We start from the raw sequence: 14,317 nt of genomic DNA on the forward strand, positions 1-14,317 counted from the left end.
GACGCCAAGAAGAGGATATTATTGGAGCCAACTTGTCCGGCGCCGGTAAGCCGATGGCCGTGGAATACATTACTGTCTGTGTCTGTGACCCCCGTTCAACCCACAATCGGTGGGATTCGCCTTTTGTTTCTGCTGCTGGTTGAAATCTGTAGGCTGCTCGCACAGCGTGCTGAATGATTTAAGCCTATTTTGCTAGCTCAAAACTATTTTTAGTCACAAATGCGAGTGTGGTGACGGACGGATCGCCACACTGCCGACATTTTACTCAGCCGGTCACGGCGCGCTGTTTGATTGCATTATCAAAACACGCCGCTATTATTCGGCCTTGCTTTTAACTTATTCCACCGAATACCGAATGTGTGTTTTTTTGCAATATTTGGCAGAATATATTCGGTTACCGAATATTCGGTGCATCCCTAGTTTTTACCAGTTCAAATCACCAAGTTCGTTTGATTTAGAGAGGAGAAGATCTCTGAGGTTAATTTGGCAAGTCGACATGCCGAATAGCCTCAGACTCTGGTCACCTCTCTCTTATCCTTCTTGACCTTACAGCAGCCTTTAACACCATCGACCACACAATTCCCCTCCATCGCCTCAAATCCTTCCTCAACATCACCAGTCCTGCCCTCTTCTGGCTAAGGTCATACCTCACAAACCCACAGCAGTTCATCAATATTAACAACTGCACTTCCTCTCTTGCTCTTCTGTCCCAAGGCGTCCCCCAGGGTTCGGTGCTTGGTCCTGTACTATTCATCCTTTACATGCTCCCCATTGGTAACACTGGCTCCCCCTTGGCTCCTCTGATACCAGCCTCCTGACTCCACCACTCAGGACCAAGCACTGGACCTGGGGTGATAGAGCCTTCTCCGTAGCTGCCTCCTCCCTCTCTCCCCAAACACATTTGAGACTGCACCGTCCTCTCCGGATTCAAATCACTCATCAAAACTTTCGAAACAGCTTTTAATGTGTGAACGATGTTGTGTGTATTTTATTGTATTCTGTTTTATGGTTGTTTTTTAACTTGTGTAAAGTGTCTTAGAGTACCATGAAAAGTGCTCTATAAATAAAATTATTAAAGCTACATTATTATTAATATTATATAACACTGATTTTTGATGACTGATGTAAAACTGCTTTATTCAGTATTTTTATTGGTTTTATCCACCGGGTCCATTTGTTTTGGAGAGTAAGAGACCTCTGCGGATAATCCGGCTCTTGGTAAAAAGGTCCTAAATATCTGGATCAAATAAAGGTAAGCATACATTCAGTTATCAGAGAAAAAGGGTAAAAATACATTAGCAGGTGCCAGGAGAAGTTTCAGCTGGAAGAAATCTGCAATCCTTATGCTAAAAGCCAATAAATCTCCCAAATCTTACACACTGTTCCTTTAAATGTAAGTAGAAGTAAGTGTTGTATTTTACATGTTTTTTATACTTTGATTTAACACACTACATTCACATTCATTCAGTTAGATCCCTCCTCCACACGCCTAGATGAGGAATAATTAGGGTTTGCCCTGCCAACACCATTGAGGTAGTCTGTGATGTGCTGAACTGAGTTGAGATATGCTGTTCATCAACATCATCCACAGCACCAGGGAAGTGACTGTGACTATATAAACATACTGTACAGGACATCAGATCTTACAACTCATCTGTATCTGAACCTAAGAAGGTCAGAGAGAGCTCTGGTAGGATTTTATAAAGTGTCAGTGGATAGAATACACTCTCTGGCTCTCTGAACACAGATATTTAATCAAAATGGTGCTCCAGTGATTTAGAAGGAGGAAGAGCATGGGGGACTTGCCAAAAGAAGATCTGAGACAGATTGGTTCCCCTCCACTCAGCGCATTACTTAATAAATTAATGGCAATTAAATGTTTTAATAGAAAGCTCCTGCTCATTAAAAGACTGAGATTCCTTATTTTGGTAGAAAATAAAACGTCTGGTGCAGACTTCATTAAAAGAGATCTCTCTCAGGAGTGCATGCCACAAAACTGCAACGTCACCACTTCAGTTCCAGCTGTGGAGCTTTTGTTGCACATCATATCCCCCTCCTTCTCCCCCCGTTTCCTGTCTGACTTTTGACTGTTAAGTGTCCAGCAAATGCCAAAAAATTATCTTAAAAAAAAAATAGAAGAGAACTCTCTTGCTACACACAGCAAACTTGAGCATGAAGTGCCCCCTACTGGAGTTAGAACAGACACTACACTGAAAACTAAAATCACCTCTCCATGCAATGGATACAAAGGACCAACTCAAGCATTAAGTAAAAATAGAAACACAATTAACTGTCCTGTGTTGCTGATACGGATAGTGAAACCTCATCAATGGACACCTCAAGACGTTGGTCTCTTTTACCTCAAAGACAAACACACATGCTGCAACAAATGTTCCCTCGATCCTGCACCCATAATGCAACTTAACAGTGTCTTTTGTTTGACCTTCCCTACCTGTAACACATTCAAACTACCTGTTCCCTAATTTGCAATGCAGGCTTTTCCATAGAAATTTGTTATCTCCAAGCTCAAGCCGAGATAACCATGGACTTTGAAACGATTCATGTGATGCAACAACTTTCATTCTGAATGGCTCTCTTTATTACAATCATTATGAACTGGTCTAGGCTAGGCAGGAAAATACAGGAACCGTCATACCTCAGTACCATCAGACAGCATGATGACAACTCAGAAGTCATGTCTGGAGTAATTTCTCTTAAGTGAAACTGACAGTTCATGTTTGATTTACTGAAATGTGAAGACAAATGTTGGGTTTAAAAAAAAACGCAAGTTGAAAGTTTTAGTTGTGGTTTAACTAGTCAGGAGAGACAAAAGCAAAAGACGTGATTCTTACTGTTTCTGTTTCATTTCCGGTGAGGACACTGCTCCACAGAGGCTGTTATCCATTTTAAAGGTTGGATAAACAAATCTAAAAAAAAAAAGGAAAAACATAATTTGGGATTAAACAAAGCAGAATTAAAAAATATAAACTAGAGAAGACCTCTAGCTCTAGCTAGGCTGAGTCCTCTGCAGCAGCCTAGGTTTGATTCCAACCTGTGGCCATTTGCTGCGTATCATCTCTCCTCTTTCACCCACTTTTAATGTCCATATTGGCTGCCCTATCAATAAAGGCAATAATCATAAATTTAAAAAAAATCTTAAAAAAATATCTTATGGCGCAAAAATTAAACAGTGCCTAACTGAATATTGTCCCATTGTGTTCAGCCTTGAGGATTTGGTCTTGTACCCCCTCTCAAGTACTTTGAAAAAAAGCATATTGAGAAATTAACCTATAACTTATTTGTTTAATTAGGTGGTAAAAAGACTGGGGATAGTTGTATATTAGTTGTAAATAAATTTGGGAATTTAAAAGTTAAAAAAAGAAATGTAAGAAAGGGGTAGAGACATACAGTAAAAGACACTGTTATCTTTGTCTTGTTTGTTTTTAATTATGTTTTTTTATTTGGTTCAAAAAAAGTCATTCATTCATTCTTTCAATAAACAGTTTGACTGTATTTCCCATCTTAGCTTAGCAACAATTTCATGTAAAGGAATTAAAGGCCTGTCCCAAATATATGCCTGTAAAGTACAGTGATTTAAGCAAATAATAGCCCGGGCTACTGATTGAAGTTTTACAGTAAGCTAACCTTCAGATTGGGATTGCTGCTTGAAATTTTTAAGCAAGATAATATAAGAATTACCCATACGTTTGTTATACTAGTTTGTGATGGAGGCCAAATAACTGACAAAATAATATGTTTCTGTGACATACACAACTTAAAGGCTTATTTAAATTATTATTCTTTTGCTTTTAACGTGTAAAAGGACTACTTTTTCATCCATGAGCTTGAATTTGGGGATTTTTCTTGTTATGAAATGTAAACATTTAACTTTTAATAGTTTGATTAGGGTTCCTTTGCAGAAAAGATCATTTAATGGGGGCTAACCATAGGCTGTATACAAAGATTAACTTTATTAACACTCATAAATATACCACAGCACTGATGGGAGGCACAGTAACAGGTGTGTGACACAGCAGCATCACATCAGATGATGAAGTGTAACTCTCAGCGCTCACAACACACAAACAACAGAGAATAAACTCTCACCATGTCGGTCAGTCGGTGTCCTAAAATGTCCGCAATGATTCCTCTCATTTGTGAAAATTAAATTTCATCTTGTTCGTGTACAAATATTAAATGTTTGCTTTTTATTTCTCATATCTGTGCGCCGCTGGATTCGACATTTCCCTGTTTAAAGCGCCGTCTGCTGTGATTGGTCCGCTAAAGAGCGCACGCGGAGAGAAAAAAGAACAGGGTACGTTCGATTAATTCTACCGCGCGCCGCTGCTACTCTGTTAGCGTGCCGCATTGTGTTGACACTGAAAATCGCGAGGCGACGATCGTTAAACCGAACACACTCAAACAGAGCAGGCTGCTGAGCTAACGTCTAACGGGTGTTAATGAAAAGTACTGTGTGAATGTCGTGGTGACAGTTTGTTACGACACATCTGGAGTCCTTACAGCAGGATTATGATGATATTATAATGGCTGTTGTTTAATTAGTGAGCTCAAATATATTAGTGCCTGGCCTCTGCAGACATAAAGCCTAGTTAGCATGCTGTTTTCATCATATTTAGCTAACCGGTTGTCGGGGAATTTAGCTAAGTAGCCTACATTTGGCATACAAATGTGACATACTTGTACTATAACTGAGTATTACTATTTTCTGCCACTGTATACTTCTATTCCACTACATTTAAAGGAACAGTGTACGATTTAGGGGGATTTTGTGGCATCTAGTGGTGAGGATAGTATACTGCAACCAGCTGAGACTTCTCCCAGTTAGAATTCCTTCAGTTTTCATTGTTCAGGAGGTTTTTACCAGGAGCCAAATTATCAGCAGAGGTCTCTTCCCATCCAAAACAAATGGATCAGGGAGCGGTTGTACAAAACACCTTAAATTTTCTCCTTAACTGTGACACTTAAGGTTTAATTTCTCCTTAGCTGAGGGACTTACACAGATGCAAAGAATCCCTTCTAAGGTTTCCTTTGTTAAGGGAAAACATTAACTCACTTACTGCGCTGAAAGAGATTTTACAGCAGTAAAAGCTTCCATGGAGATTGTTTGTTTGCTTGGACTCACGCTTGTGATGCCTGTTATCGTCTCACAAAGTGGACTTACAGTTAGATAGTGAAGAAATGGCAGAAACCATATTGGTCAGAGGAGGAAAAGATTATTCTTCTGGAGGAATACAATCATAGAAAGCTCAAACTACAAAGTGAATTTAATCCCTAAATACCAGGAAACAGAAAAGGACTGTAGGAAGAAATTGCAATGAAAATTAATTCAGTCAAATCTAAAGTGTAAAATCAAAATCAAAGTTTTTTTTTGTTGTTTTTTTTACCTTGCTTTGGTTGCTAAGGTCTTTTGTGCAACGCTCTACATATTTCTTAAGTATAAGACAAAGACAAGGAGAAAACCATAAATACTTAAGCAAACATTCAAAGGAAACCTTAAGGGAAAGACTTAACGGTGTTTTGTGCAACCAATTTTATTTTGAGGAAACCTTACCAAGGACCTTAAGGAAACTCTTAACTTAAGGCACTTTATGCAGCCAATTAAAAACCTATAAAAACACTGAATAAATATTATTAATTAATAAATAAATATAATATGATGCACAATTGTACTACAAATCTACCCGGTAGTATACATCTATAGTATCTAAACTTGACTCCAGACTTAGAAACAATAATGAAAATACCATTGCATTTATTTGTTAAAGATGAAAATAGAGTAATATAGTATTCTGTAATGTGAAAGAAGCCATTCTGAATCCATCATTCAGTTCATCGAGCCAATTAAATAATGACAGTGGCGACTTGAGGATACAACAGTGAAGAGAATTACAACTGAACTAATGTCCACCTTTTATTAAAAGCATCCTGATAAAAACATGTTGAGAACATGTTCATCAAGATTACCATGTTCATCAGTTTATTTTTTTTAAAATATGGGAAATGTCTGCTCATGTTGATATTTGTTCTACCAAATATAAATAAAAGACAGATGTGCCAGTTAACAGGCTTCCATTATGGGCGAAGTGGTGACATCCAGCCCTACAGCAGTGGTTTCTACAGTCATCACCACGTCATCTTTTACTTCTTAAACTTTCCATCCTACGGCAAGAACCAGAGGGACTTTGCTGACAGCGGGCACACATTGCACTTTAACCAGGATGTCAACAACATGCTGCCTGACAGCTAAAAGAGACCGTACCTTATAAAGATCATCTCTGAGTGGTGCTTCAGCTGCATCCACATTAAGTCTGTCAGTAGAGAGGTGGTGCAGGAGATGGAGACTCTGTAAATCATCTAAATTTATTCAGCAGCCTTGTCCTCGATGTGAGTTAAAAAGGTTGATGTGTGTGTTTGTGGATATCCTGTCTTGGATATGAGACATGAGTAACCAGTCACCTTGGTGGCCCTGACACATCAAGTCATCAGAGGCAAAGGGAAGTTTTCCATGATGTATCAAAAGTAGGTTGTAGAAGACCTTCCTCAGGGACTGGCTGTCTTGTTCTCAGGATAGGCAGTGCATTACATGGAAGGATGACTAAAACATTTCATTTGAAAGTTGTACACACTTCACATGAAGGTGCAAGGCTATTGGAAATCAGCATGAAGAGTAATGGCTGCCAACTGACTCCAAACCATAAAAAATATTAATTTACGTAGATGTTTCCAACCTCGTTGGACTTCTGTCATTTCACCAGGCCTTAAGAGATTGAATTTTTCATTGGTGACGCTGACAGTAAATGCATTACTTGCACAAATGTTAATCATTTATCTCTACACCACCAAAGCTGACAGGTTCTGCTTCGACATATTTGGCTGTGAGTAGCCTTTCAGACACTACTGGGTGTTTAAAGTGAAGAAGCCAGTTGACATTTACAGTAACAGTAAGGAGCTTGAGGAAAGAAAGTAGCTCAGCTTTGATGAGTTCATGTCGAGCAACCATTTTTCCATGTCATGTCTTTGATAAGCTCTGTGCTATCGGACAATAACAGACAATGGACAGAAGAGACCTGAGCTTGTTTTTAACATCTGTTCATACCTGATAAGTCATAGAAAATTCCCAGGTGATGCAACAGTTAAACACATCACATGAGGTGTTTTAAGTTAGGCAGTTAGTATTCATGTAGACCCGTGTGTCATCTGCATAGCAATGGAAATTAATACTATGGTGACAGAGGATTGTGCCCAGGGGAATGAGGTAGATGATGAATAAAAGTGGACCCAGTACTGACCCCTGGGGGACACCCAATATACCCTCCACTCACATATTGCATCCTGCTGGTCGCACATAATAAAGAGATGTGTTGTTTTAGGGACCAGGTTCTTCTTTAATTTGACTTGAACAATACCAAAGACATTTTCGGGTTTGCCTCTGAGTCCCATTGGCAAAAGCACCATGTATGCCGAACAGTGACACAGATGGGACACAGGCCAGATCCATTAGGTCAGTGGTTCCCTACTGATGGGTCACATGTCCATTCTGAATGGACCGCAAGTGACTTGCAAACATGTCAGGTTTGAGAAAAACACACTTTAAGTACCGGTTCAGTTCCAGCTGTGGAACTTTTGTTGCACATCATATCCCCTTCTAGATCCAAAGCCACAACCTTGGAGTTATCCGTGACACCACCCTCTTGTTCCTGTCCTATGTCAACCACATCACCAAAGCAGCCTTCAAAACCTTGCCCCCCTCTGACCCTCACTGTCACTGCTGCAGAAACACTCAACCATGCATTGATAGCATGTAACAAGTTCTTTCCAAATAGCATCGTATGATATAGAAATATATGACATGACACATAAAAGTAAAACTTCGTATGTGCTTGATTTATTCACTGATTTGTCAACATGAAGTGTAAAAATGTCATTAACACTGTATTTTTTGGCACTTTGGGTTGTACATGAGATAATCATGTCATCTACAGTATAGGACCTGAGATCATTTATTAAAAGGCAACTTAAAAGATCAGAAGAATATTATACATGGATTTATCAAAAATCTTTTTACAAGTTAGTGCACGTGATGTCTGCTACAGTCGAGTGTTTCAACTTATCATCAATAGTGGATTTATGTTCTTAACAGCTGTAATAAAATGTAATATGTTTACTGATTAAAAGTTTAAATTGTAATTGCTGGGTGATTTGTCTTTCTTGCTGGTTTATTTGGCAGAAGAGGCTCATGTGGTGTCTACATTCATTATTAACAAACTACCTGTTCAATTTGCTCTGTGTGGTCTGTACTGATCAGTAGTATTTAATTTTTGGGAGGACGCACAACATTTCAAAAAGGAGGTTGGCACCAGTCAGTGCAGTGTTCCCTGTTGAGGAAAAAGATATATAAAGATATATAAAGAATGGTTGTAAAACGAAAATGTACATTTAAAAATAGTTTAATGTAAAATAAAGTGTGAAAAGTACCTGTGGTGTCGTAGGGTGGAGAAACCTCCACCAGATCACATCCAACAAGGTTCAGACCACGGCAGCCTCGAATAATCTCAACTCCCTAAATCCAACAAGACAACAGAAATATATTCACACAGCTCAGAAGTTAAATAAAACAGAAAATTCAATTGTATTTAAACAAGAGCCTCCTACTGTACACAGACATTACACTGCTTGTGCAGTCAAGAAATTATTTACTTATGATAACAGTGTCCTCAGAATAAAGTCACAGAGGATAGTTCAGAGAGATTAAAGTCTGTTTCAGTGTTGACCTGTATAGGAGTGAGGCCTGCTATCTCTGGTGTGCCTGTTCCAGGTGCGAAACCCGGGTCAAGAGCATCGATGTCAAAGCTGAGATACACTGGACCTTTTCCCATCTGAGCTCGGACCTCAGCCATCAGAGGAGCGAGAGATTTGAACCAACACTCCTCCGCTTGTACCACACGGAAACCCTGCACAACATACAAAGACAATCACTGTTTTTTGCTTAAATGGTTAACGACATGCAACACAGCTGTGCTCCATTGACTCTGATGCAATCGTTTCAGATTTCCTTCATTTTCAGGCTGGTAATAAGATTATGAGGTTTCTTTTCCTGTTACCATGACAACAAGATGTACCACATATCATTTACCATGCCAGTGATGACACATAATGACATTAATGAACTGATAACTGTAACTTCAGATGTATTAAAACCACAATGTTTGCCTTCTTCTGCCTCATGTTTTCACCAACACCTCAAGTATTGTAGCAGAGGTACCTGCGCCCGGCTCCACTCGTATGAATCTGCAGAGTAGCCTGTACCACGCAGGCCGATCTGAACCACTCTCTTGCAGTCCAGCAGCCCCTCCTCCACACAGCGTCTGAACGGAGTCCCGTGTCCAATCTTCTCCCCCAGGACCACATCACTGGTGTCAGCATGAGCATCCACATGGACCAGACCCACTGGGCCATACCTGACGGATTCATACAGAACAAGAACACAGGGTGTGAAATCGTTAAGAGGTAGTTAATAATTAGCTAAACTTGTCCAGTTGATATAAAATCAATCTGATCACATATATCATGTCTGGCAATGAAGGGTGGCCTAAACTTACTTCTCAGCAACAGCTTGCAGGATGGGATATGCAATAGTGTGATCGCCACCTGCAGACAACAAAGACTTTAAGGACCTTTGACCGAACATAAACTACAGCTGATAAGGTTATTTAAATAGATAATAGCCGTAAAGACAATGCAGGGCTTGTTTGATAAGACATTATGTAAACTTCTTCTTCACTCTCACCCATAGTCAGAGGAATGCAGCCAGTAGCCAGGATCTTCCTGTAGGCCTCTCTGATGCGTTTGCAGGTGTCCTTCAGGTCATACACATTCACATTGACGTCCCCAATATCAGCCACCATGAGGGACTCATAAGGCGCCGCCCTGGTGCCGCTGTTATAAGATCTCAGCATGGCAGATTCTACCCTGATCTGCCTCGGACCAAACCTGCAGCGGTAGATGGAAGATCAGGTGTTTAATGTCAAAGCTGTGAAGCAAAGTGGACTGTTATTATTAATAAAGCACATCTATTCAAGTACAACACTACAAACATGTTTGGGGAACCTCTTTGCACAAAACACCTTAAGTTTTCTCCTTAAGTTTTTCTTTACCTTGCTTTGGTTGCTAAGGTCTTTTGTGCAACAGTCTACGGATTCCTTAAATATAAGACAAAGACAAGGATAAAACCATAAATACTTAAGTGAACATGTTAAGGAAACCTTAAGGAGAAGACTTAAGGGTGGTTTGTGCAAATGATTTTATTTTGAGAAAACCTTAACTAGGACTTTGTGCAACCGCTGAACTTCAGTTTTTTTCATTTCATGACACTTTCACTGCACTAAGCTGAACAGGGATATATTCAGAGCTACAACAATTTGCCAATTAATTGAGTAATTGATGGACAGAAAATTAATTAGCAACTATTTTGATAACTGAATAATTTTCGTAATTCTTTTAAAACAAAAAAGCCAAAAAATTTGCTGGTTTCCTGCTTCTTAAATATGAGAATATCATGATTTCCTTTGTCACAGATAATAATAAATAGCTTTGGATTTCATTCAATACTTATAATACTTACAATAGTTTTATTCCATATATTTAAACTTTCATTCTATATATTCCAACTTTTATTCTGTATATTCAAGTTCCATTCCATATATTTAAACTTTCATTCATTCTGTATATTCAAGTTCCATTCCATATATTTAAACTTTCATTCTATATATTCCAACTTTTATTCCGTGTATTCAAGTTCCATTCCATATATTTGAACTTTCATTCTATATATTTCACCTTTCATTCCATATATTCAGGATTCATTCTATATAATCAGGCTATAACTATACATTCCAAGTTTCATTCCATATAATCACACTATACTATGTATACCAGTTTTCATTCCATATATTTACATTTCATTCTATATATCTAGACTATAATTCTATATATTCAAACTTTCATTCTATATATTCCAACTTTTATTCCATATATTCAAGTTCCATTCCATATATTTAAACTTTCATTCTATATATTCCAACTTTTATTACGTATATTCAAGGTCCATTCCATATATTCAAACTTTCATTCTATATATTCCAACTTTTATTCTGTATATTCAAGTTTCATTCCATATATCTGAGGTTCATTCCATATATTTGAACTTTCATTCTATATATTCCACCTTTTATTCCATATATTCAAGTTTCACTCTATATAATCAGACTATATATATTCCAAGTTTCATTCCATATATTCAGGTTGCATTCCATATAATCACACTATAGTGCCATAGATACCAATTTTCATTCCATATATTTACATTTCATTCCATATATCTAGACTATAATTCTATATATTCCAATGTTCACTCCATATATTCAAGTTTCATTCCATATAATCAGACTATAATTCTATATATTCCACCTTTCATTCCATATATTCAGTTCGAATGTATGTTAATAACCTTGATAGTAACTGCTGCGGTTGTACACTTGTAAAAAGGAAGTTACACTGTTACATAATAGTAAAGTAATACTGTAAAGTAGCTGTGACCCTTGTTGCAGACAGTAACAGGCCAACTCCAGCCACAGGCAGCTGCAGAGAGAAACCCCACCTTGCTCCGGGTCGGTTGGAGGTCCCGGTATCAATCGGTACTCCGACAAACGCCGCATCGAGCCCCTCGGCTGTGTCCTGGAAAGGTAACTTGGCCATGGTGGGGATCCCCGACACCCTGGCGACAAACTCTGCGCTCGGTGGCACATTGTACCGTTTCCCTGAACTCTGTCTGTTGGGATTAATGCACACAGCTCGTCTGTCGCTGCACACACACGCAGTTTGACGTGTCCGCAGAGAGAACAAGTCCGCTGCACCGGAAGTAACTCTGCGACTTATATTAAAGTTTCTCCAACATGAAAACATGCTGACTGTGAGCTGTGGCTGTGATATGGAGCTGAGAGCAGCCTGAGATGAACACACGGACTAACGGAGTCCTGATGATACTTTAGGTGCTTCCTCCAAAGCTCGTAACATTCTCTATCAACTGTACAGTAACTGACAAAAAGTAAACTATGATAGTATTAAATGTTTATTAAATTACCACACGCTCCTGGGTTAAATGCATCTCTTCTCATCACATCACTACAGGTGAGATATACGTTTGCTACATGTCGTTCATTTATGTACATGTAGTTTTCAGATTTAAGATATGAGCGATGTGAGTCCTGACCATGAAGGCAACACGAGTCCATAACAGAGCAGGTAGGAGGGGCAGCTGTGAAAATGATTTTAGCCTAACTTGACTTCAGAATTTGAGTCACTGAAAATATGGTAGAATTCAGTCACATTTAAGACGGTATCGAAAACGTGAGAATATAATATTAATTTAAAAAAAACTGTATGCCGTTTTTAACCAGATTTGCTATATCATATAAATCTTCCTTAAAAAATAAAAAATTATATATATATATATATTATATTTTTTATATTTATTTTATATATATATTTATTTTTAAAAGGAAGATTTATATGATATAGCAAGTCAGGATTAAAGACGGCATACAATTTTTAAAAATTTTAATTTATTTTTTATTTATATTTAATTTATTTATTATTTACTTACTTACTAATTTGTTTATTTATTTACTTTTGAGATAGAATGCCACTGCATTCAGTTCATAACTTTTGATACAGCTGACCAACAACACCTCTTTTCTCTTCTTTTCTGTCCGTTTATATTGATATTTCATATGTATTTCAAACGTATAAAAAAAAGACATGAACATGCAAATAAGCAGACAGAAAGCAGTATTTACAAATGATGAAAAGCATAATGTAAAGCAGTTGTCAGTGTATAGTTAGTGTGATTTACACATCCGAAAATAAGTGGGAGGAAGTATAAACTTATTAAATCCCACCCCTTCTCCATAAGTCATTGAGTGAAATGAAACATGCAGTTTCCTTATATAGATAATACTATACCTAAGACTAAATATACCATTGTTATTACCTTTTAACTTTGTCACACAAAAGTAACCCATGTATATAAAAGTAATTACCAAATATCTATCTTACTAAAATCTTAGTATATCATATAAAATACCCATTATCCATGACTTACAAGTATAAACATGTGTTATATCTATAATACCAATTGTCTTTGCCTTACAAAAAAATGACGACATATTAGCATTGTGTATTTGTCCTTGCTTTAGTCCTTAGGTGAGAGGTCAGTTTTTCCATAGAATATAGTTCCTCTACAGTGTCCATCCACTGACCTGGAGGGTCACATTTCATCCAGCTCCTAGTAATGACCTTTTTTACAAGACAGTATCAGGATTTTTCACAGATAAATGTCCTCAGGTATCAGTCCCAAGTTCACAATCTGTGGATCATTTGGAATCTTGTACCCAGAAATTCTGTCAAGGATTGGAATAACCCTATCGCAGAATGTTTGTGATTGTATACGTGACCAATATATATGGGAGTGATTAGCATTCACCTGCCCACAGAGTCTCCAGCAGTGCTGTTGTTTATCTAATTGTTTATATTTAGTATATGTCATGATAAAAAATGGATTTGATTCTTTCAGTAGAATTCTCTCCTTCTTTTAGAGCTGGTGAAGGCACCACCTTGTGACGATTGGTTTAGCCCAGTGGTCAGCAACCTTTACTAGCCTATTAAATGAGCCATTACTGGCCAAAGAAAAAGGAAAAAAATCTGTCTGGAACTGCAAAATATATTTGAATAAAGGTAACAGCCTATTAAGTCTGAATTAGCCCATCAGCATTATAAACAGGTCTAAATGAGCATTCATTAGTATGATTTACTACAAGGTGGCTACACTGTCAGTGGGTTATTTATATTTATTTACTGTAACTTTGCAGTGTTGGTGGTGAAAGCAAATGAATCTGTCCAGACACTATTAAATCCTCTATTTTCCTCCAAAAATTTTCCTTTGTTTTGGATTTGGAATCCATAACTAACCTCGCTAGAGAGACTTCAGGCCCCCGCTGCTGAAGTTTAGCAAAATGTAGAGGGAAAGGCTCCAGGTCGTAGACGTAAGACGAACATTTTAGTTGATGAAACGTCAACAAAAAAAAAAGTATTCTATATATAGGCTTCACATTTATACAATCATAGAATGCAATAATCACTTTAGGCCCGTTTCCACTGAAGAAGTTCCTGGTACTATTTGGGGGGCAGGAACTACTACAGGAACGTCCTTTCGCTTGGCCCTCTCAACTGCCGTGTCTCC

General features: G+C 38.0%; 1 protein-coding gene across 1 annotated transcript; it reads right to left on the minus strand.

Annotated features, from left to right (window-relative positions):
- Window positions 1-6,949: 6,949 nt before the first annotated feature.
- Window positions 6,950-12,038, minus strand: agmat (agmatine ureohydrolase (agmatinase)). Its single transcript, XM_050064840.1, has 7 exons — window positions 11,678-12,038; window positions 9,809-10,011; window positions 9,621-9,669; window positions 9,284-9,479; window positions 8,793-8,972; window positions 8,497-8,581; window positions 6,950-8,396 (listed from the first exon to the last, which is right to left on the minus strand). Exons 1-7 carry the CDS (start codon window positions 11,980-11,982, stop codon window positions 8,323-8,325), a joined length of 1,092 nt encoding a protein of 363 aa, XP_049920797.1. The 5' UTR covers window positions 11,983-12,038; the 3' UTR covers window positions 6,950-8,322.
- Window positions 12,039-14,317: the final 2,279 nt, after the last annotated feature.

This window comes from Epinephelus moara, chromosome 16, assembly GCF_006386435.1.
Source record: "Epinephelus moara isolate mb chromosome 16, YSFRI_EMoa_1.0, whole genome shotgun sequence".
NCBI classification, from domain to species: Eukaryota; Metazoa; Chordata; class Actinopteri; order Perciformes; family Serranidae; genus Epinephelus; species Epinephelus moara.

Coding starts and splice junctions, on each gene's coding strand:
- agmat (XM_050064840.1), bottom strand. CDS start 11,982: ATGTTTTCATGTTGGAGAAACTTTAATATAAGTCGCAGAGTTACTTCC. Junction 9,480..9,620: donor CTGCAAGCTGTTGCTGAGAA/GTAAGTTTAGGC, acceptor TGAATCCGTCAG/GTATGGCCCAGTGGGTCTGG. Junction 8,973..9,283: donor ACGAGTGGAGCCGGGCGCAG/GTACCTCTGCTA, acceptor TATGTTGTGCAG/GGTTTCCGTGTGGTACAAGC.